This window comes from Staurois parvus, unplaced genomic scaffold, assembly GCF_062004578.1.
Source record: "Staurois parvus isolate SC_StPar_1 unplaced genomic scaffold, SC_StPar_1.0 ptg001231l, whole genome shotgun sequence".
Lineage (NCBI taxonomy): Eukaryota > Metazoa > Chordata > Amphibia > Anura > Ranidae > Staurois > Staurois parvus.
Window position 1 is genome coordinate 236,477 of NW_028319027.1, and position 25,203 is coordinate 261,679.

At 46.9% G+C, this 25,203-nt stretch overlaps 1 protein-coding gene across 2 annotated transcripts; it reads left to right on the forward strand.

Annotated features, from left to right (window-relative positions):
- The first annotated feature begins 904 nt into the window (after window positions 1-904).
- Window positions 905-23,942, forward strand: LOC149437988 (asialoglycoprotein receptor 1-like). Of its 2 annotated transcripts, none has more exons than XM_089660372.1 (9): window positions 905-1,001; window positions 9,128-9,241; window positions 12,299-12,394; window positions 12,482-12,538; window positions 12,710-12,781; window positions 16,415-16,489; window positions 21,037-21,188; window positions 21,627-21,736; window positions 23,307-23,942. In XM_089660372.1, the coding sequence occupies exons 2-9, from the start codon at window positions 9,136-9,138 to the stop codon at window positions 23,464-23,466; spliced, it is 828 nt and encodes a 275-aa protein (XP_089516498.1). In that variant the 5' UTR covers window positions 905-1,001; window positions 9,128-9,135; the 3' UTR covers window positions 23,467-23,942. The 2 variants fall into 2 exon arrangements, with proteins under 2 accessions (XP_089516498.1, XP_089516499.1); XM_089660373.1 differs by lacking the exon at window positions 905-1,001 and adding an exon at window positions 4,344-4,403.
- The last annotated feature ends 1,261 nt before the right edge of the window (window positions 23,943-25,203 follow it).

Below are 25,203 nucleotides of genomic sequence, written 5' to 3' on the forward strand. Positions count from 1 at the left end.
TTACAAGTGAATAGTAATTCTATACACCTGAACCCTGATCTATGTATAGTATACACCTGACCTCTGCACTTTACATGTGAATAGTAATTATATACACCTGAACCCTGATCTATGTATAGTATACACCTGACCTCTGCACTTTACATGTGAATAGTAATTATATACACCTGACCTCTGCACTTTACATGTGAATAGTAATTATATACACCTGAACCCTGATCTATGTATAGTATACACCTGACCTCTGCACTTTATATGTGAATAGTAATTATATACACCTGAACCCTGATCTGTATACACCTGACCTCTGCACTTTACATGTGAATAGTAATTATATACACCTGAACCCTGATCTATGTATAGTATACATCTGACCTCTGCACTTTATACGTGAATAGTAATTATATACTCCTGAACCCTGATCTGTATACACCTGACCTCTGCACTTTATATGTGAATAGTAATTATGTACACCTGAACCCTGATCTGTATACACCTGACCTCTGCACTTTACATGTGAATAGTAATTATGTACACCTGAACCCTGATCTGTATACACCTGACCTCTGCACTTTACATGTGAATAGTAATTATATACTCCTGAACCCTGATCTGTATACACCTGACCTCTGCACTTTACATGCCAATAGTAATTATATACTCCAGAGCAAAGTGTTTGTTGTCTCTTCTTTGGAGAAATCTTCAGTTGAGGTAATAAATGGCTTAAATATCTTCTATTCATCATTTTATAGATTTGAATAAATCTTCCCCATCCTGACCCTCACACCGGGATGGGGGGGTGAGGGAGGGGGGGGCGAGGAGTTGCGGCTGTAATACTAGTGAGGGTGATGATGATGATGAAATATCTCTGTGGAAGGGGAAGCAGTCAGAGGGAGGAGGGAGGGTGACGGCTCACTCCACGGGACAGACATCAGGAGTCAGAGGACACCAACAACGTACTATCTCCATCTCCGAGGAAACCACATCACCGAGGACACAAGGTGAGGGGACAATCCACCACACACTTCACATCACCGAGGACACAAGGTGAGGGACAATCCCCCACACACTTCACATCACCGAGGACACAAGGTGAGGGGACAATCCGCCACACACTTCACATCACCGAGGACACAAGGTGAGGGGACAATCCACCACACACTTCACATCACCGAGGACACAAGGTGAGGGGACAATCCGCCACACACTTCACATCACCGAGGACACAAGGTGAGGGGACAATCCGCCACACACCTCACATCACCGAGGACACAAGGTGAGGGGACAATCCGCCACACACTTCACATCACCGAGGACACAAGGTGAGGAGACAATCCACCACACACTTCACATCACCGAGGACACAAGGTGAGGGGACAATCCACCACACACTTCACATCACCGAGGACACAAGGTGAGGGGACAATCCGCCACACACTTCACATCACCGAGGACACAAGGTGAGGGGACAATCCACCACACACTTCACATCACCGAGGACACAAGGTGAGGGGACAATCCACCACACACTTCACATCACCGAGGACACAAGGTGAGGGGACAATCCACCACACACTTCACATCACCGAGGACACAAGGTGAGGAGACAATCCGCCACACACTTCACATCACCGAGGACACAAGGTGAGGGGACAATCCGCCACACACTTCATATCACCGAGGACACAAGGTGAGGGGACAATCCGCCACACACTTCACATCACCGAGGACACAAGGTGAGGGGACAATCCGCCACACACTTCACATCACCGAGGACACAAGGTGAGGGGACAATCCGCCACACACCTCACATCACCGAGGACACAAGGTGAGGAGACAATCCGCCACACACTTCACATCACCGAGGACACAAGGTGAGGGGACAATCCGCCACACACTTCACATCACCGAGGACACAAGGTGAGGGGACAATCCACCACACACTTCACATCACCGAGGACACAAGGTGAGGGGACAATCCGCCACACACTTCACATCACCGAGGACACAAGGTGAGGGGACAATCCACCACACACCTCACATCACCGAGGACACAAGGTGAGGGGACAATCCCCCACACACTTCACATCACCGAGGACACAAGGTGAGGGGACAATCCGCCACACACTTCACATCACCGAGGACACAAGGTGAGGGGACAATCCCCCACACACTTCACATCACCGAGGACACAAGGTGAGGGGACAATCCACCACACACCTCACATCACCGAGGACACAAGGTGAGGGGACAATCCCCCACACACTTCACATCACCGAGGACACAAGGTGAGGGGACAATCCACCACACACCTCACATCACCGAGGACACAAGGTGAGGGGACAATCCCCCACACACTTCACATCACCGAGGACACAAGGTGAGGGGACAATCCGCCACACACTTCACATCACCGAGGACACAAGGTGAGGGGACAATCCGCCACACACCTCACATCACCGAGGACACAAGGTGAGGGGACAATCCGCCACACACTTCATATCACCGAGGACACAAGGTGAGGAGACAATCCACCACACACTTCACATCACCGAGGACACAAGGTGAGGGGACAATCCACCACACACTTCACATCACCGAGGACACAAGGTGAGGGGACAATCCGCCACACACTTCATATCACCGAGGACACAAGGTGAGGGGACAATCCACCGAACACTTCACATCACCGAGGACACAAGGTGAGGGGACAATCCACCACACACTTCACATCACCGAGGACACAAGGTGAGGGGACAATCCACCACACACTTCACATCACCGAGGACACAAGGTGAGGGGACAATCCGCCACACACTTCATATCACCGAGGACACAAGGTGAGGGGACAATCCACCACACACTTCACATCACCGAGGACACAAGGTGAGGGGACAATCCACCACACACTTCACATCACCGAGGACACAAGGTGAGGGGACAATCCGCCACACACTTCACATCACCGAGGACACAAGGTGAGGAGACAATCCGCCACACACTTCACATCACCGAGGACACAAGGTGAGGGGACAATCCGCCACACACTTCACATCACCGAGGACACAAGGTGAGGGGACAATCCACCACACACCTCACATCACCGAGGACACAAGGTGAGGGGACAATCCCCCACACTCTTCACATCACCGAGGACACAAGGTGAGGGGACAATCCGCCACACACTTCACATCACCGAGGACACAAGGTGAGGGGACAATCCCCCACACACTTCACATCACCGAGGACACAAGGTGAGGGGACAATCCACCACACACCTCACATCACCGAGGACACAAGGTGAGGGGACAATCCCCCACACACTTCACATCACCGAGGACACAAGGTGAGGGGACAATCCACCACACACCTCACATCACCGAGGACACAAGGTGAGGGGACAATCCCCCACACACTTCACATCACCGAGGACACAAGGTGAGGGGACAATCCGCCACACACTTCACATCACCGAGGACACAAGGTGAGGGGACAATCCGCCACACACTTCACATCACCGAGGACACAAGGTGAGGAGACAATCCGCCACACACTTCACATCACCGAGGACACAAGGTGAGGGGACAATCCGCCACACACTTCACATCACCGAGGACACAAGGTGAGGGGACAATCCGCCACACACCTCACATCACCGAGGACACAAGGTGAGGGGACAATCCACCACACACTTCACATCACCGAGGACACAAGGTGAGGGGACAATCCGCCACACACTTCATATCACCGAGGACACAAGGTGAGGGGACAATCCGCCACACACTTCACATCACCGAGGACACAAGGTGAGGGGACAATCCGCCACACACTTCACATCACCGAGGACACAAGGTGAGGGGACAATCCGCCACACACTTCACATCACCGAGGACACAAGGTGAGGAGACAATCCGCCACACACTTCACATCACCGAGGACACAAGGTGAGGGGACAATCCGCCACACACTTCATATCACCGAGGACACAAGGTGAGGGGACAATCCGCCACACACTTCATATCACCGAGGACACAAGGTGAGGGGACAATCCGCCACACACTTCATATCACCGAGGACACAAGGTGAGGGGACAATCCGCCACACACTTCACATCACCGAGGACACAAGGTGAGGGGACAATCCGCCACACACCTCACATCACCGAGGACACAAGGTGAGGAGACAATCCACCACACACTTCACATCACCGAGGACACAAGGTGAGGGGACAATCCGCCACACACTTCACATCACCGAGGACACAAGGTGAGGGGACAATCCGCCACACACCTCACATCACCGAGGACACAAGGTGAGGGACAATCCACCACACACTCCACATTACCGAGGACACAAGGTGAGGGGACAATCCGCCACACACCTCACATCACCGAGGACACAAGGTGAGGGGACAATCCGCCACACACTTCACATCACCGAGGACACAAGGTGAGGGGACAATCCACCACACACTTCACATCACCGAGGACACATGGTGAGGGGGACAATCTGCCACACACTTCACATCACCGAGGACACAAGGTGAGGGGACAATCCTCCACACACTTCACATCACCGAGGACACAAGGTGAGGGGACAATCCTCCACACACTTCACATCACCGAGGACACAAGGTGAGGGGACAATCCACCACACACTTCACATCACCGAGGACACAAGGTGAGGGGACAATCCTCCACACACTTCACATCACCGAGGACACAAGGTGAGAGGACAATCAGCCACACACTTCACATCACCGAGGACACATGGTGAGGGGGACAATCCGCCACACACTTCACAATCTCAATTTCAGGGCAATCTCTTCTAAACTTAGTAATCATTACAAGACACCAACACGTAGACATACAGTCAGGTCCATAAATATTGGGACATGGACACAATTCTAACATTTTTGGCTCTATACTCCACCACAATAGATTTGAAATGAAACGAACAAAATGTGCTTTACCTGCAGACTGTCAGCTTTAATTTGAGGGTATTTACATCCAAATCAGGTGAATGGTGTAGGAATTACAACAGTTTGCATATGTGCCTCCCACTTGTTAAGGGACCAAAAATAATGGGACAGAATAATAATCATAAATCAAACTTTCACTTTTTAATACTTGGCTGCAAATCCTTTGCAGTCAATTACAGCCTGAAGTCTGGAAAGCATAGACATCACCAGACGCTGGGTTTCATCCCTGGTGATGCTCTGCCAGGCCTCTACTGCAACTGTCTTCAGTTCCTGCTTGTTCTTGGGGCATTTTCCCTTCAGTTTTGTCTTCAGCAAGTGAAATGCTCCATCGGATTCAGGTCAGGTGATGGACTTGGCCATTGCAGAACATTCCACTTCTTTCCCTTAAAAAACTCTTTGGTTGCTTTTGCAGTATGCTTTGGGTCATTGTCCATCTGCACTGTGAAGCGTCCAATGAGTTCTGAAGCATATGGCTGAATATGAGCCGATAATATTCCCGAAACACTTCACAATTCATCCGGCTGCTTTTGTCAGCAGTCACATCATCAATAAATACAAGAGAACCAGTTCCATTGACAGCCATACATGCCCACGCCATGACACTACCACCACCATGCATCACTGATGAGGTGGTATGCTTAGGATCATGAGCAGTTCCTTTCCTTCTCCATACTCTTCTCTTCCCATCACTCTGGTACAAGTTGATCTTGGTCTCATCTGTCCATAGGATGTTGTTCCAGAATTGTGAAGGCTTTTTTAGATGTCGTTTGGCAAACTCTAATCTGGCCTTCCTGTTTTTGAGGCTCACCAATGGTTTCCATCTTGTGGTGAACCCTCTGTATTCACTCTGGTGAAGTCTTCTCTTGATTGTTGACTTTGACACACATACACCTACCTCCTGGAGAGTGTTCTCGATCTGGCCAACTGTTGTGAAGGGTGTTTTCTTCACCAGGGAAAGAATTCTTCGGTCATCCACCACAGTTGTTTTCCGTGGTCTTCCGGGTCTTTTGGTGTTCCTGAGCTCACCGGTACATTCCTTCTTTTTAAGAATGTTCCAAACAGTTGTTTTGGCCACACCTAATGTTTTTGCTATCTCTCTGATGGGTTTGCTTTGTTTATTCAGCCTAATGATGGCTTGCTTAACCGATAGTGAGAGCTCTTTGGATCTCATCTTGAGAGTTGACAGCAACAGATTCCAAATGCAAATAGCACACTTGAAATTAACTCTGGATCTTTTATCTGCTCATTGTAATTGGGATAATGAGGGAATAACACACACCTGGCCATGGAACAGCTGAGAAGCCAATTGTCCCATTACTTTTGGTCCCTTAACAAATGGGAGGCACATATGCAAACTGTTGTAATTCCTACACCGTTCACCTGATTTGGATGTAAATACCCTCAAATTAAAGCTGACAGTCTGCAGTTAAAGCACATCTTGTTTGTTTCATTTCAAATCCATTGTGGTGTATAGAGCCAAAAATGTTAGAATTGTGTCCATGTCCCAATATTTATGGACCTGACTGTATGTATGGAGCATCGAACCCCAAGAGCAATCGTTTCATCCAGCCATTCCAAGCCAGGGTTCCATGGAAGCATAGGGTTCCTCCAGAGGTTGCTGGGGGTTCCTCATGCTGTGGCTCATAGGAACCTCCCGTCTGGTGCCTGCATGGTTCCAAGGACAATGCCACTTGGAAGAACCATCTGTATGACATTAATAATAATTTTATCTGAATGTAAAGTCAGCAAGCCGACCACCGTAGTAAGGGACGTTCTTCCCACTGACCACCAATGTATGGGACATTCGTCCCACTGACCACCAATGTAAGGGATATTCTTCCCACTGTCCACCAATGTAAGGGACATTCGTCCCACTGACCACCAATGTAAGGGACATTCTTCCCACTGACCACCAATGTAAGGGACATTCTTTCCACTGACCCCCAATGTAAGGGACATTCTTCCCACTGACCCCCAATGTAAGGGACATTCTTCCCACTGATCCCCAATGTAAGGGACATTCTTCCCACGGACCCCCAATGTAGGGGATGTTCTTCCCACTGACCACCAATGTAAGGAACATTCTTCAAATGCACAGAATACGGGAGTCAAGAGTACATAGCACAGGGTTCAGGGGTCAGGAGTAAGTAATATACCGATTTCAAGGTTTGGGAGTGCATAACACCCAAAGTGCAGGGGTCAGGAGTGCTCAATGTACAGAGTGCAGGGGCCAAGCATGTGTACCTCAAGGGTCAGGAGTGTGTAACTTACAATGTATAGGTGTCAGGAGTCCATAATGCAGAGTGCAGAGTTAAGGCGTGTGTAACACAGAGCGTAGGTGTCAGGAATGCGTAGCGCACAAACTACTACTACTCTCTCCCCAGTACAGCTCTGCCCCTCCATACAGCTCTCCTCCAGTACAGCTCTCCCCCTCAATACAGCTCTCCTCCAGTACAGCTCTCCCCCCTTAATACAGCTCTCCTCCATTACAGCTCTCCTCCTCAATACAGCTCTCCTCCAGTACAGCTCTCCCCCTCAATACAGCTCTCCTCCAGTACAGCTCTCCCCCTCAATACAGCTCTCCTCCAGTACAACTCTCCCCCTCAATACAGCTCTCCTCCAGTACAGCTCTCCCCCCTTAATACAGCTCTCCTCCATTACAGCTCTCCTCCTCAATACAGCTCTCCTCCAGTACAGCTCTCCCCCTCAATACAGCTCTCCTCCAGTACAGCTCTCCCCCTCAATACAGCTCTCCTCCAGTACAACTCTCCCCCTCAATACAGCTCTCCTCCAGTACAACTCTCCCCCTCAATACAGCTTTCCTACAGTACAACTCTCCCCCTCAATACAGCTCTCCTCCAATACAACTCTCCCCCTCAATACAGCTCTCCTCCAGTACAACTCTCCCCTTCAATACAGCTTTCCTACAGTACAGCTCTCCCCCTCAATACAGCTCTCCTCCAGTACAGCTCTGCCCCTTCCGTTCAGCTCTGTCCCCCCAGTAAGCTCTTCCCCCAGCACAATTCTCCCTCTCTATAAAGCACACTAACCCGACCACGGCAGTCCAGAGATAGGGAAAGTAAGTAAGAGTGTCAGGAGTGCATAAGATAGAAATCAGGCAACAAATTACCTTCCACCCCAAGCCTAACTTGCCTCCCCATACACATATTCCCCCCTGTACAGATTCCCTGTCACGGCACGGCTCTTCCTCAGTACAGCTCTCCTCCAGTACAGCTCTCCCCCCAGTACAGCCCCCCCAGTACAGCTCTCCCCCCTCAGTACAGCTCTCCCCCCAGTACTACCCTCCCCATCAGTACAGCTCTCCTTCCCCCAGTACAGCTCTCCCCCCTCAGTACAGCTCTCCCCCCAGTACTGCCCTCCCCATCAGTACAGCTCTCCTTCCTCAGTACAGCTCTCCCCCCAGTTCTACCCTCCCCATCAGTACAGCTCTCCCCCCTGTACAGCTCCCCTCCCCCCCAGTACAGCTCTCCCCCCCATTACAGCTCTGCCTCCTCAGTACAACTCCCCTGTACTGGGGAGACATCATGGGCATGCCCCCAGCATTTATTGGAGGATAAAAGTGGAACTTCCTCTGTCCAGGAGTATTTGATGTAATGGGCCACTCTGATGGGGACAATTGATGTGAAGGAGCATTTTGATGAGGATTCCTCATGTAAGGGGGACTCTTGATGTAAGGGGGACTCCTGATGTAAGGGGGGCTGTGATGAGAACTCCTGATGTAAGGGGGACTCTGATGGGATCTCCAATTGTTTGAGGGCACTCTGATGAGGCCTCCTGATATAATGGGGCACTCTGATGAGGCCTCCTGATATAATGGGGCACTCTGATGAGGCCTCCTGATATAATGGGGCACTCTGAAGGGAACTGCTATTGTAAGGGGGCACTCTGATGAAGACTCCTGATATAAGGGGGCACTCTGATGATGACTCCTGATATTTTATCAACACAATGCACCACAATGTACAGCATGCACCTCATGGTGAGCCCCAGTACAGCGCTCTGCCTGCTTCTGTATTACCAGTACGCATGTACTGGTAGATAATCATGTTGATGCTCATTACTGCGATGCATAGATCTGGGTGGATCCCAAAACTTTACCATCATCCTCTTCTTTGTACCTATCAGGAGTCATCATGACCAAGTGGATCCCCCAACCCTCCTCCCCTCTGATCTGCTTCCTGTCGTCTCTCTGCACTGGACTCCTCTTCATCATCATCATCCTCCTCACCACCATCACACGTGAGTCCGTGCTCCCTGCCTTGCCACGCAGACCTCACATTCTGTTCACATTGTAAGAATTGCAATCAGCACCATTTCTGAACAGCTGCTCTCCATTAGTATTGTATTGTGTTTGCTGAAGCATTGGGAGAGGGGAACAACAAAGCATGGCCACTACAAGGGCGACAATGGAAATGTCTGCCTTCTGTTATCTGATTTGATGTGGGCTTCCATCCATCTGGGAGGACAGATACAATGACACACAGACAGAAAGAAGATGGTAGATGGGAAGACAGTGGGGGAGGAGATTTTTGCTGCCACAGTTGAGTTGGATAAGGTGAGTCGATTCCCTGGTTATCCGTGTCACAATCGTGATGATGTGGATGGGCCTTCCCATCATCCTAATCATCTCCTCTGACCAATAGAGGAGCTTTCCCATCACCCGCAGTGTGGAGGAGGAGAGTTTTTAATTTCCCCAAAATTTCTGCACAAATTGGAAAATGTGAAAATGATTGGACCCAGTGGGGTAGGTGAAAGTATGGTGGTTGGTGGTTTTTAGTTGGCCTGACCTCAAAAAGTGAGGATTTGCTACCTCATAGAGAACATCTAGAGCTCTTCATTGTGCCTAAGCTGTCCCCTGAGAAATTTGCCTTCTACTTTGAATCCCTCTGGAAAAATACTAGTGCACTTCCTTTGACTCGGTGCTTCTCTTCCACACCTTTACAGCTGTGTATCTGCCGTGCGAGATCACCTAAGACACTACTGCTATTTACTGCTAGTTTTGCCAGATTTGGAGTGAGATTTGGTGATATCACTATTGTGCTGGTCACTGTTCTCCTCGCTGGAGATGATGCTGTACCTGAGGAGCTGAAAAGATCTCCCTGCTCCTGCTTCATCCATTCTGTGAGTCTTCAGCCACCGCTATCATTACCCCTCCACTCATAAAATCACCAGTCAATTGGTTAGGGAGAACTCTGCCATGAGGAAGCAAAGCCCTGTTGCTCTACCAAGATGGCAGGATAATTGATGGTAAGACAGTAATGGGGAAAAGATCAGCTGCAGGGCACCCCAGGGCAATGCTAATGACTAGTCTTTTGTCCCCTGCCTGCCTCCCTTAAAAGGGTCCTCAAAGTTACCAAAAGCTCCTAACCTGGTCCCACTCTCGTGAGGACTCTTGTGGGACATCTTCTGTACCGCTCTAGGTGGTCTGTAGGTTTTGCTGCATCCATTTCACACTGGTAGACTGGCACAAATGTCTTCCTTTTTGAAAGATTTTATACAAACGGGTGAATACCCGGTGAATTCTTAAGCGGTGCAGGTTTTGGAGATACTCATTTACCTTCAGGTACAAATCACAAAGCGGACTATACAGCTTTAAGCAGCAAGCTATGGATCTATCTGCTAGTCTACTTTTTACCAGGTCCAGTGAAGTGTTATCTTGGGCCCCTTTCACACGGACGTTCTGATCGGGTCCATCTGCCCATTTTTCAGGTGCACCCGATTGGAGCCTCCATTCTCCTCTATGGAGACATCCAATCCGATCTGCAAAAAATGGGACGGATGAGGATCCAATTTCCCTTCCGTCTGTTGGATCGGGTCAGATGGAAACAGACAGACGGTCCATTTCCATCCGACTGCCCATTGGTGACAGTGAGCTGTATCTGTGTCCTTTCTGCAGCAGCGGAGTGGACACAGACCTGTCATCTGCTTGCTCAGCGGGGATAGGTGGAGAGGTCCCCCGCCGAGTAAGTGGATCCGCTAACGGGTCCGCCCCGTGTGAGAGGACCCAGAGTCCCCAAGCCCTCATGAAGGGGGTCTGTGCTTCCCTCCCAAAATGCATTGTTTTTTTTATAGGTAGCACCCTCCTAGTTCACAGTAGGCTTCTGGGTAAAATTAGTTGGCTCCTCTGTAGCAGTGTAGCAGGGGTTGATTGCTTGGGGCTGTTTAGTGTCTCACAGGCTGCTGTTCTGCTATGTCCTCCGACTTCTAAAGATTCTGGAAGTATAGTGGGAGGGAGAGCAGGACAGTCAGCCTGAATATTTATGGGACTCTGGCCAGTCCCTAGGAAGGTGTGCCCAGAAGGTGAGGGAAGAGCCCATAAATATTTCAAGGTACTGGCAGCAGAGTGCAGAATTCTAGAGTTCAGCCTTCTGGAGTAGACCTCTGTGCTGGGGGCTCTGCCCCTGGGTCATAGAGGGAAAAGGAGAGGAAGCTGAGAATCCCTTTTTGAAGGTATAGACTTATTGGGGGGCTACCTGAGAGAGAGAGAGAGAGAGAGAGAGAGAGAGAGAGAGAGAGAGCCTGGATCAGAATCTGAGTAGAACAAGGAGAGTTGGTGACTGAAGGGTAATTTATCTTACAAGCCACTGCAGGGCAGCCATAAGTTGTGCAACGAGGCCAGGAGCGAGCAATGCTGGTAATGAGTGCTCAGTACAGCCGGGAGCTGTGCTAGACAGCCATGACTTGTACTAGTCAGCCAGGAGAAAGTACAGTGTACCTGAGGCTGTGCAAAACAGCTCAAATTTTTGTACACAGCATCTGAAAGCCTAGCAGTCCTCAAGTTTCCACAGCTCTACAATTAGGAGTGTCCCATGCTCCCCATCCCTAACCAAGCTCCTGTTCCCAATAAAAACCCTAAAAGAAACCCTTTGACTGATTCTGGAGCCAAAGGAAGAATGCAGGAAATGCTGTGCATCTGGTGTGAGTGGAGAGAAATAGGCCCAGATTACCGACAGTGCAAGTGGGGTTAGCACTACACATATGATCTTTACATGAAAAAGTAAAAAATCGTTGGACTGAAATCGTTCACCATTGTGTTTGGCCCTTGTGAGGTATCAGTCACATTCTGGGAACCCACCGAAGGGAATCCTTGGTTTTCACTTACAGTAAGCAGCTTTAGCAGAGCATGGCAGCTCTTCAAATGATTGTGGCTTCTCCATTTACTTGGGATGAATGAGTATCGAAGTCCCGGAACATCTTGGATAGATGACACTCCTTCCTTGCGGAAGTCCACACAGCCCATGACAATGAAGGTAAACGGGGGTCACTAATATGAAATATTGACTTTGTCTCTGGCAGGTCAAGGGGTGGATCAGACGGAGCACATCATGGAGTTGAAGTTGAGGAATCTGAGTCTAGAGGTGCAATCCAGAGTGAAGGGACTGTCCCAGCATGGTAAGATGGACCTACAAGTTGTGCTGAGGTTGACACTAGGTAATGGGGGTCTGATCTACTCACTAACTGAATGTTCTCTTTCACTAGATTCCTTAATGATGGAAAAACTGAGGGCCATGGAAACCTTTGTGAAGGACGTCAGAAGTGAGTTGGTGGTGGGGGTTGTTGTAAAGTGAGGTTATGTACAGAGTGAAGAGCTATGATCCCTCAAAGCACACGGGATAAATCCAATGTGCCATGTGTGTGGTTCACAGGCATGTATAAAACCGAGGAATTTGTATTTGTAATCCAATCTTGGTTTTTCTTTTTCTGCAGATTTTGGGATGATGAATAAAATTGAGGAAATTGAATCCTCCATGAAATATATTTTATCCGACGAAGTAGCTGGTAAGTTACAGACTGTAATAATGAATGGGGGAACCTATAATGGGCTCAGTAGATGACCCTATACAAACCTCCAGCTGTCCCTATACCAACAGATCCTGATTACTGGACCTACATGGATGGGGAACAATTACTGGGAATGGCTGGGACTTGCTGGAACAGTACAATGTGAGGAGGATTTGGGGGAACTCTTGGATTCATCAGTAATTTTCCGACGTCTGTAAGAAGCAGTGGAACATATATTTATAGGAATGCCACCTGCTGTTTCTGGGGACATTCGACTCAATTCAGCTTTAAATAGAAATTCTTAACATACATACCAAAAACCCTACACCAAACTTTGTAAATGCTTAAAGCAACCCACACAACCTACATAAAGAGACCCATACAATGGCGGGACATAGAACAATGGCCCCAATGCATTGGTGATGATTAGAGATCAGCTGAATGTTTGAGCAGGGTTCGGTGAACATAAGTAAAGGTTGGGTGCCGATTCCAAATCACTTGCATGGAGGGCTTTTGTTTTCTCAGAGAATGGGTGCAGGAACTCTCCCTTCCAAATTACCCCTCATTTCCACCCCTACCCACTTCCGAGCACCGTTCCTTGGTTCCACACCCCCACCCACCTCCCTGTACTGCTCCTTTTAGAGAATACAGAGCCAAGTATCATTTTATAGGGCTAAGTATTTTGTATGGCGTTTGTTAATGGTAAGAAGAAAAGCAGTAACATAGATCCCCTTCATCCAGCAATAATAGATGACCCGCACCACCAATAATAGATCCCCCACAACAATAGACCTCCCAGCAACAATAGACCCACCCCAGCCACAATGGATCCCCTGCACAACAGTAGACTCCCCACAAGAAAATACCACCCCAGCAACTACTGGACTCGGTAGCCAGCATCAATAGACTTCCCCCTCAACAGTAGATCCTTTCCAGGAGCAATTAACCCCCCAGCAACATAAAACCTCTAAGAAACAATGTATTTCCCACCAGCAACAATAGATCCCCCAGAAGCCAGCATCAATAGACCCTCTAGTACACCCCAGCACCCCTTGCCATTACATACTGTACATTCAGTGCTGGAGGTGCAGAGCTGTGTTCCCCCATGTTCCTGCTGAAAAAAAGACCTGCTTCCAAGTCAATGGGAGATGAAAACAGTTTTTGATATTTTCTAGGCTAATAGACAAAGGATTGTTAAACAAAATGGCATGGGGAGCTGGGTATTGTCTGGGGGGGCATTTCTACCAAAGCAAACAATATGTACAAAAAAAAATCAGTTTGATTGGAAGTAGTGATTTTAGTAATATTTAAAATGAAACATTAAACATTTAAAAGACCAATAAATAACATGTAAGGGGGAGGGGGTGCCATGACCCTGCCTGACCCTGATGACTTCTCACCCATGACTGGCAGCTTTTGCAGATTACATCTAGGTGTAAATAAAGGGCGGGGTATCCAGTGATGTCATTGGCCAAATATGGACATGACCATATCTGGTTGATGATGTCGCTGTTGCACAGACAATGGTAAAGACTGCCAGGGGTTCTAATTCCTCTCTGAATGGTTTGGTATGGAATTCAGGGAATCATTTTTTTTGACTGGGGATTCCTGGTCTGTAAGTTAATGTTGCTAAGGATGCATAAGGTGCCAGCAACCAATGATAGGAAGGAATTTGTCACGTATTGTAGTGGTAGAAATATCTCTTCTATACATGCTATTCAGCTCCCATCCAATTATTAAAAAGTCCAGTGTTAGGATGAATGCCAAAGCAGCCAAATTTCAATGATAACTTGTGCATGGATCGAACTTTGATCTAATCCCTAGTGATCATTGTAGAAGTGACTATTTACATTGGATTTCAATGGAAAATTGCCCTATACATTTGTGGTTATTATGGGTAGGAGATCAATCTGTCACAGCTCAAGGAACCCCTAGCAACCTCTAGAGGAACTATAGGGTCCTACGGGATCTCTGGTTGAACAAGTCTGGTATAGACAAGCGTACTCTTCCAACCTTGTGGTAACAGTTTGGGGAAGAGACTTTTCTGTTCCCCCATGACTGTGCCCTGTGTACAAAACCAGCTCCATAAAGACATGGGTGACCAGTTTGGTATGGAGGACTTCCAGCACAGAGCCCTGACTTCAACCCTACTGAGCATCTTTGAGATGGAACACCAATGGTGATCAAGGTCTTCTCATCCAACATCAGTACCTAACCTTATAAATGCTCTTTTGGATGACTGGGGTTCTAGACTTCCCCTGTGTTTCCTGCCTTGTGGCAACAGTCCTTATCAATTCCAAAAAGCTTCATAGAGACATGATTTGACCAGTTTGGTTTGCGGAACCTAAGTGTCCTGCACTGATCCCTGACCTCATTTCTACTGAACAACTTTGGGTGAATTGAAATGCTGATGTTGAATCAGGTCTTCTCATCCAACATCAGTACCTGACTTCACAAATTAGCAAAAATTCCCACAGACACTTTCCAAAATCTTGTGGAAAGCTTTCCAAGAAGAGTTGGGGATATTATAGTCACAAAGCAAGGGGGGGGGGGGGCGCAACATATTGTTGTGGATTTTACTGGGGGAGAGAGAGAGATAGGGAGAGAGAGTGTTCTATCACAAAGTTCAGTCTGTCTACAAGATGGACCAGGCAAAACTGTTTCACATAATGGTTGCTTTTGTGCTGAAATGAACACTACAGTTTCTTTGTCAATATCAATGGCCTTAGTTTTGGAACGCCCAACAAGCTCCTTATGTTATGGTCAGGTGTCCATATACAGGTAACCACATTCAGTAGTATATCTGCAGCATGAATACACACAACTTTTCCTGGTTGAGTTAAAGTCAAGGTTTCTCCAGGATTTCAGCAGGCGGCTGCCACCTAAATTAGGTGTTCGTTGACATGGAGAGGCACATACCCAATAAAGAGTAGCTGAACAAACTTCTCCAAGATGATCCAAACAAAGCTAATTAACCTTCGAGCAAAATGTCTTCAATTCAGAAGACATTTTCATTCATTTTTCAAAGAAAGACAAGACAGACACAGACAAAGCAATTTTCAGTATTTTAAACTGGGTAGAAGTAAATAACCAGACTGTCAAGTTTGGAACTAATAGTTCAGCTTTGTAGAACCAAATCTGGATTGTAATTATGCCAACCTAAAACGTCCTTCTCCAAATCACTGAATCAGGCTTTCCTGGTGAAGATGTGAAGAACCCAGATTTGTGGATCTCCTCAGTAGAAAGTAGGGTTTGCATTCTTTGGTTCTACTCAGACAGTGAAAAGTCTTTTTGCTGGCAAATGAAACCAACCCCAAACAACGTCCCACCCGATAAAAACAAATTCTAAAAAAAAGGTAGATTTCATTTTTCAGTCAATTTCTTAAAGGCAACTGAGTGTTTCTAGTCCGTCAAAATCTCACTGACAGCAAAATCCATAATTTTTGTAATCATTTTTAGCTGGTTACAAATGAAGTAATGATCCCTTCCTCCTAACAACCTCTTTCCTTACTGTGGGTTCTGCTCTGTCTTTTTTTACATTAAAGCACAGAATCATCCATTCAAACATTCCCCCTTCCCCCATAAAAAAAACAGCTGGCATATTAATCAGCATATTCCTTTTTATTTCAGGTTCTTTATCCAATGATAATCAGAGGATTTTGACAGCTCTGGGCGACCTGGCTGAGGAGATCTGGAAGGGAAACAGTAAGTTTCTCTTATGCACCTTGCCCACCAAGTCATCATTTCCCAGAATGCCAATGGAGTCAAAATGCTCCACACTGCCTTGTCAGTCTCTGGCCTCTTCAGGTCTGAGAAGCCCCATATTGTACAGTTCAGTTTTGGGTGGATTCTAATAATGGACACGTTTCTTCTATCTGAAGAGCTGAGGATAAGGGTTGAACTGTATGACATTGATAGTTCCTTCAGATATGTAAGGTCTACATTGTTTAGAACAGAGGTCAGCATACTCGGCATTCCAGCTGTTGTGGAAATATAAGTCCCATGTGGCATTGCAAGACTGACAGCCACAGCACAACTTCTGGAGGTATGATGAGATCTGTAGTTTCACCACAGCTGGATTGCTGAGATTGCTTAACTCAGGCTTAGAGGGTTAAAAGTCTGCAGATCAATTCCATTCTTAAACATCTTTTATCAAAAAGGATGAATCTGTACAGACATACCATCAAGGGACATAAAGAAGATGACCTCTGCACACCTGTAGGACACCATTTCGCACAACCTGGCCACACAATGGGAGACCTCAATATTTTAGTTCTTAAAGGAAATTTTCATATCCATCCAGGAAAGAAAAACTTTTGAACTAAGAATGATAATTCAATTTGACACGAGAGATAACGGCCTGAATTTGGACATGGGATTCCTCACTCATTATCCAACAGTTTTATCACCTCAGGCATCACTGCCTCTGTGAGTGTAGTCTCCCCCCTCTCCAGGCTTTGCTTTTGCTGTGTCTTATCTTATTTGTTCTCCCTTTTTTTTTTTTTCTTTTTTCCTTCCAACTCCAAAACATCTCTTCTAACCCTTTGTGATCAGTACTGCTTTGACCTGAAGAAGGGGACACTCCCCGAAAGCTTGTCCTTAAAATTGTTTGTTAGTTCAAATAAAAAAAGTATCACGGGCAGTACTCAACTGTTTTTATCAAAAATAAAACTCTAAAAAATAAACACAAGCTACACACTAGGTGAAGAACCTTTGGAAGAATCAAGGAAGGAAAAAGATCTGGGGGGGTCCAAGTAGATGACAGGCTCAGCAATAGCATGCAAAAAGGACAATCAGGGATCCAGATCAGTGTGGGTTAAAACAGAGACTTTATTACAAAAGCACTTACTTGTGAAACTCCCTCGGTCAGCATCCAGGATGCATGCAAAAGGCAGGAACAGTGGAGCCACAGGTCACTGGGATAGTGGAGTGGATGATCACTGCCTAGACTGGGGAGAGACCTGCTCATTGGACTCCACTGTGTCTCTCCGTGCCTTTTCGCCAAGTGATGAAGAAAGCTTGACAAAGGAGGCGGAGCTTCTGAAACGCATTGCGGCCCGCCCACTCGCCATTCACGGCACCTGTCACATCTGATCTGGCGCCCAGCTTGTCCTTTTTGTTTGCTTCTGAAGGATTCCCCACATCCCAGACGAGGACTATTATTTATTCCGTCATTGTGCGAGTACTGAATACGCTTGTCTGTTGTACAAGATGATTACTTTCAGCAATAGCATGCAATGCCAAGCTGCAGCAAGCAAGGCCAGCAGAATATTATCATGCATAAAAAAGGGTATTTACTCCAGAGATCAAACTATAATTCTAACACTTTCCAAAACTCATTGAACAGTACAATATGGGTCACGTCTTGAGTATGCCATCCACTTCTGGACACCAGTCCTCAGGAAAGATGTGCTGGAACTGGAGAGAGTCCAGAGGAGGGCAACAAAACTAATAAGGAAGATGGAGGACCTCAGCTATGGGGACAGAGGGTCTCAGTTATGGGAGATGGAGGATCTCAGTTATGAAGGATGGAGGATCTCTGTTATGGAGGATGGAGGATCTCAGTTATGGGGAATGGAGAAGCTCAGTTATGGGGAATGGAGGACTTCAGATATGGAAGACTGAAGACCTCAGTTATGGGGGATGGAGATCTCAGTTATGGGGAACTTAGGAGCTCAGTTAAGGGTGATGGAGGACTTCAGATATGGAAGATGGAGGAACTCAGTTATGGAAGATGAAGGACCTCAGTTATGGAAGATGGAGGAATTCAGATACAGAAGGTGGAAGACCTCAGATAAGGAAAATGGAGGACCTCAGTTATGGAAGATGGAGGACCTCAGCCATGGGGGCTGGAGGACCTCAGTTATGGAAGATGGAGGACCTCAGTTATGGGGGATGGAGGAGCTCAATTATGGAAGATGAAGGACCTCAGTTATGGGGGATGGAGGAGCTCAATTATGGAGGAGCTCAGTTATTGAGGATGGAGGACCTCAGTTTTGGAGGATGTAGGAGCTCAGTCATGAAGAATACAGGAGCTCAGTTATGGAGGATAGAGTGTCTCAGTTATGTAGGATGGAGACGCTCAGTTATGGGGAATGGAGGACCTCATTTATGGGTGATGGAGGATCTCATTAATGAAGAATTGAAGAGCTCAGTTATGGGGTGTGATGGAACACCTTTCATCAGAGAACTACATCCTCACCGCTGGGACACAGGACCAAGGTATTATATCCGGGCACCGTACACAATACTAGGTGACAGTAGCTTAGGTGCAGAACTGGAACTCCTTTATTGAACAGAAATACTGATTTTTATCCACCTCAGGAATAGGGGAAGTCCCCACATTAACAATACAAACAAATATTATACTGTACATTAGGATAAACATCCCACAATGGTTTGGTAACAAGGTAAAGTGGACACAATACTAATTACATCTCCAGGAGGACTAGCAGACAGACAGACAAACAATTATCTCAATTAACAATGGAATGCACACCTACGGGACACGCAATGGGAGAAAAATAGTAAACACATAACACCTTAATAAACATATTACACATAACAAGCAAGAGTCCTCAGCATCAGGTTGTTTTGAGCTGATTATATCAACATCTGCTTAGAGTCTCTGATTCTAGGAAGGGAGGGTTGAAGCAGTCAATGCTGGTTTGGGCAAAGAGACCCCAAATCTGTATCCTGGTCCGCCAACTCTCAGAGTCCATAATATGTGTTTTGGGGAGACATGGACTTGAATCTGAAGTAAACGACTCCAAAGGTCCTCCCAGGCACATACCAAAGAATACAGCCCCCGTCCAATGCATGCGCAGTAGGCAAGAGGCTAGCCTGCCGTCCCCTCCCATAGACCCTGTCCCGGTTGGGTCTGTCACATGGAGGATGAAGGACTTCAGCTATGAAGGATGGATGACTTCAGTTATGGGGGATAAAGTACCTCAGTTGTGGTAGATGAAGTACCTCAGTTGTGGGGGATGAAGTACCTCAGTTATGGTGGATGGAGGACCACAGTTATGGGGGATGGAGGAGCTCAGTTAAGGGGGATGGAGGGCCTTGGTTATGAAGGATGGATGACCTCAGTTTTGGGGAATGGATGACCTCAGTTATGGGGGATGAAGTACCTCAGTTATGGGGGATGAAGTACCTCAGTTGTGGGGGATCAAGGCCCTCAGTTACGGGGGATGGAGGACCACAGTTATGGGGGATGGAGGGGCTCAGTTAAGGGGGATGGCGGGCCTTGGTTATGAAGGATGGTGGACCTCAGCCATGGGGGATGGGATACTGAGGTTATAGGGGATGTAGGATCTCAGTTATGGGGGATGAAGGACGTCACTTATGGGGAACAGAGGATGTCACTTATGGGGAAACGGAGGACGTCACTTATGGGGAAATGGAGGACCTCAGTGTTGGAGAACGGAGGACCTCAGTTATGGGAGATGGAGGACCTCAGGTATAGGAGATGGAGGACCTTGGTTATGGGAGATGGAGGACTTCAGTTGTGGGTGATGGAGGACCTCAGTTATGGGAGATGGAGGACCTCAGTTATGGGAGATGGAGGACCTCAGTTATGGGAGATGGAGGACCTCAGTTATGGGAGATGGAGGACCTCGGTTATAGGAGATGGAGGACCTTGGTTATGGGAGATAGAGGACCTCAGTTATGGGAGATGGAGGACCTCAGGTATAGGAGATGGAGGACCTTGGTTATGGGAGATGGAGGACTTCAGTTGTGGGTGATGGAGGACCTCAGTTATGGGAGATGGAGGACCTCAGTTATGGGAGACGGAGGACCTCAGTTATGGGAGATGGAGGACCTCAGTTATGGGAAATGGAGGACCTCGGTTATAGGAGATGGAGGACCTTGGTTATGGGAGATAGAGGACCTCAGTTGTGGGTGATGGAGGACCTGAGTTATGGGAGATGGAGGACCTCAGTTTTGAGGAACATCTACAAACAATAAACCTATTCTCCCGGGAGAAGAGATGCTTAAGAGGGGATATGATATGAATATACTGTTACAGAGGTAAGGATAGTAGTAGGATTGATTGTGAGCGGGGAGTGTAGATAAACTAACAGAACTTTTCCTTAGGGATCACAATGTACATGGATATGAAAAATGACAGTGACAAACACACACTAAGGTTGAACTGGATGGACTGGTGTCTTTAATCCACCTTATCAACCATGTACAGTAACTTTCTCTCTCATTCTGTGTTCTTCTCCTTTCTCTCCATCTCCCAGGTTCTGCTGATCCATTGTGCAGTACAGGCTGGGTACACTTTGGCTCAAGCTGCTACTACCATTTCCGTGTAATACTACCATGGATAAAGGCCAAGGACAGCTGTGCGGACAAGAAAGCCCACCTGGTGGTCATTAATAGCCAGGATGAGATGGTAAGTATAGACAGGTGGAGGATGTAATGAATGTGTCATTTGTAGAGTACCTCTGATAATAGACATGTAATAAGGAGGTAATGAATGGTAGAGGGTGTGAATTCAGACAAGGGAAAGAACTGTAGATGTTATCAGATTTCCTGCAGACCCCAAAGTCCCCCATTACAGTACAGCTACTGTATGTACTTGGGAAAACTCTACCTTGATTTCCATTTTATGCTCACAATGATGATCTCGTAAATTTTGAGGAACTTAATTCTGTTTCTGCCTGGCAGGGTTCAGATCAGCAGATCAGAGTGTGATATAACCGTCATGAGGAGATTGAATTGTAAGCTCCCATGGTGCAGAAACTGTCAGCGCTGTGGGTTGACAAGGAAATAAACACAAACCATCAGAGGTCACGTTGTAACAATTTCCATCTCTTGTATTTTTTTCCAGGATTTTCTCCGTGAATTTTCACGGTCGCTGACTTTGTGGATCGGTCTCAGAAGGGAGGATGGATCATCCTGGAAATGGGTGGACGGGACTCCTTTGGCGAAGACTCCAAAGTAAGATATTGTCCCCCTCTCCACCCCCCAAACAAAAAAAATTCAGATGACCTAGTTTATAGCTGCAAAAACTGAATGTTCCACAAATGGGAAATATTTAATTTTCTGGACAGATGACAGCAGTGATGTCCGTTTTGTATGATGCTCGCAGAACTGATCAAAAAAATATTAATAATGCTTAAAGTGAACCATAAAACGTGTAATATTCCCTTAAATATCATTCATGGGGGGAGGGTGCAGTAAAGTACGTCTGTGATGTGGCTCACATATAGGATATAGGATCTATACAATCAACAGTGACAGTTACAAAAAAGAAAAAAGTATCTCCCACTAAATTACATTTCACAGCCATTTATATAAACACAAGGCAGCAGTGGGGGATTGTCATTTAGTGGCAACCCTTCATCTATCTCAAACCTCTGACATGGATTATAGGGGGGACCCCAAGAAAAAAACAAAATAAAGCAAAAACAAATTACCTCTTGCATCCTAGCAACCAAGGATGCTGTGCAGATAAGCCATCCGCCTGAATTCTAGCAACAGGTGGATTTACACCAAGGGACCCCAACATCCACTGGGCCAGGGTTGTGGGATAATGTGCCATGGCAGTGAGGGTCTCCCCTGACAGGGTACCCCCCCCATGTTGACAGCATGAAGCCAGGGAGAGTGCACTCTCACTGCTCCCCACCCCCCTTTCCTAGCCAGCTTGGATGAATACTTGGAGAACAAAGACATGTGCTCACAATAGAGTCTAGTATAGAATTTGGGGAGACCCTACACGTTTTGGCATAAAATCCATGCATGACCCTCATCAAGGCTGAAGGTCTGGTATTGATTTTGGGGAAGGGGGGGCCTTGCTTTTTTTTTATGAGGGTCTGTTTTGAATTAAAAAAAACAGGAAAAAAGTGTGGGGTCTCTTCCAAAATCAACACCAGACACTTATCCAGGCATGCAGTCTGCCTGGCCAGGAAGGGGGTGAGCGAGCATGTGCCCCATCCCTAAACTAAACCAAGTCATATGACCTCAGCTCAGGGAAGGTATCTTGACAGGGGGACCCCTCAATAGCAAAGCTCTTTTTTATGTTGATGAGGACAAGGGCCTCTTCTACCCATCCCTGGCCAGTGGCTATGGGGACCTGTAAGGGGGGATATTGAAGTTTGGAAGCCCCCTTGAAAATAGGATGGCCATCCAATATCTGGCCTTCCCCTACATAAATGATTCACTAAAACAAATTGAGGTAAAAAGCTGAATGTAACCTAGCTTGTTCACAAAACAGCAGGCAGCAGGACAGTGGTTGCTAGGACATGGGTGGACATTTGCATCTTAGCAACCAATGACATTAGTGGCCTACACAGTATGTTGTCATTTATTGATAGAGATTTGGATGGTTGAATGGGCCAAACTGTTCAGATGGTTTGTAAACATGAACAGGCAGAGTTTGATGTGAACTCTGCAATGCAGCGAGCCCAAATCCCATCCCTAAATTAAGTGATTTTACCTTCTTTACCAAAAATGTACCAGTTCTAGTTAGTACTTTGGCCTGATCACTCTTTTCTCTTGATTTCTGCAGGTTCTGGAGGCCTGGCCAACCTGATAATTGGGTTAACCCTTATGAAAGTGAAATGGAAGGTGAAGGGGAAGACTGCGCTCACCTTGTTGAAGGAGATGGCTGGAATGACATTTCATGTACCCTGAAATTCCCATATATCTGTGAGAAGACAAAATCTTGACTTGCTCTGCCGAATCCCAGAAATCATCTGACCTCTCCTTCAGGCTCATGACTTTCCCACCATCAACAGCAAAAGACAATCTATTGACCTAGGGCAAACACGGCCTTGCAGGACATGCTGGGATATGTAGTATCTGGGGAATGGTCGTGCTGTCCACACCAAACTCCAAAACCTTCTTCTCATGAAAGAGTTAATTTGTCTGTTGTCTTGTACTTCTTCCCAGACCCTTGTGTCTCTAGGCCCATACATCAGGAGCTGATACTCCCGATGATGAAAAAGTATTGAAGCATCATCTTCAAGGTGTGGTCAGAGCAAAGCCAAGAGTGGTGCCACCCACTGCGCTTCAGTGACCACACACAGTGTGCAGCTATGTATCTTATGTTTACCTACAAATACTCCAAAACACTATATTCAGACCCTATATTCAGACCCTAAGCTACATGTATAAAGAAACAAAATTAAATAAAATAAACATAAAAAAATTAAGTATAAAGAGGAATTCTTCTATAGCAGCTTTTTACAGACAGAGGTATGCCGGTATCCCAACTCATTTCTTCATTGGACTTCGTCAGGGGGAGCCAATCTTGAGGGATCATTTTAAGAGTTTTTTTACTTTTTTATTCTAGGGCAGCCTTTCTAAGCCTCCAGAGGTTGCTAGGGGTTCCTTGACCAACGAGCAATATCCGCCTCTCAGTAACCACTGACATCAATGATATTTTTAGCTATCTGTAAAGGGGACATTCTTCCCACTGACCCCCAATGTAAGGGACATTCTTCCCACTGACCCCCAATGTAAGGGACATTCTTCCCACTGATCACCAATGTAAGGGACATTCTTCCCACTGACTACCAATGTAAGGGACATTCTTCCCACTGACCCCCAATGTAAGGGACATTCTTCCCACTGACCCCCAATGTAAGGGACATTCTTCCCACTGATCACCAATGTAAGGGACATTCTTCCCACTGACTACCAATGTAAGGGACATTCTTCCCACTGACCCCCAATGTAAGGGACATTCTTCCCACTGACCCCCAATGTAAGGGACATTCTTCCCACTGATCACCAATGTAAGGGACATTCTTCCCACTGACTACCAATGTAAGGGACATTCTTCCCACTGACCCCCAATGTAAGGGACATTCTTCCCACTGATCACCAATGTAAGGGACATTCTTCCCACTGATCACCAATGTAAGGGACATTCTTCCCACTGACCTCCAATGTAAGGGACATTCTTCCCACTGACCACCAATGTAAGGGACATTCTTCCCACTGACCACCAATGTAAGAGACATTCTTCCCACTGACCCCCAATGTAAGAGACATTCTTCCCACTGACCCCCAATGTAAGGGACATTCTTCCGACTGACCCCCAATGTAAGGGACATTCTTCCCACTGACCTCCAATGTAAGGGACATTCTTCCCACTGACCCCCAATGTAAGGGACATTCTTCCCACTGATCACCAATGTAAGGGACATTCTTCCCACTGACTACCAATGTAAGGGACATTCTTCCCACTGACCCCCAATGTAAGGGACATTCTTCCCACTGACCCCCAATGTAAGGGACATTCTTCCCACTGATCACCAATGTAAGGGACATTCTTCCCACTGACTACCAATGTAAGGGACATTCTTCCCACTGACCCCCAATGTAAGGGACATTCTTCCCACTGACCCCCAATGTAAGGGACATTCTTCCCACTGATCACCAATGTAAGGGACATTCTT

Bases quoted from the DNA above. Each gene is read 5' to 3' on its own strand.
- LOC149437988 (XM_089660372.1), top strand. From the start codon at position 9,136: ATGACCAAGTGGATCCCCCAACCCTCCTCCCCTCTGATCTGCTTCCTG. The intron at 12,782-16,414 runs GTAAGTTACAGA...TTTTTATTTCAG, and splicing joins TTTATCCGACGAAGTAGCTG to GTTCTTTATCCAATGATAAT. The intron at 21,189-21,626 runs GTAAGTATAGAC...ATTTTTTTCCAG, and splicing joins TTAATAGCCAGGATGAGATG to GATTTTCTCCGTGAATTTTC.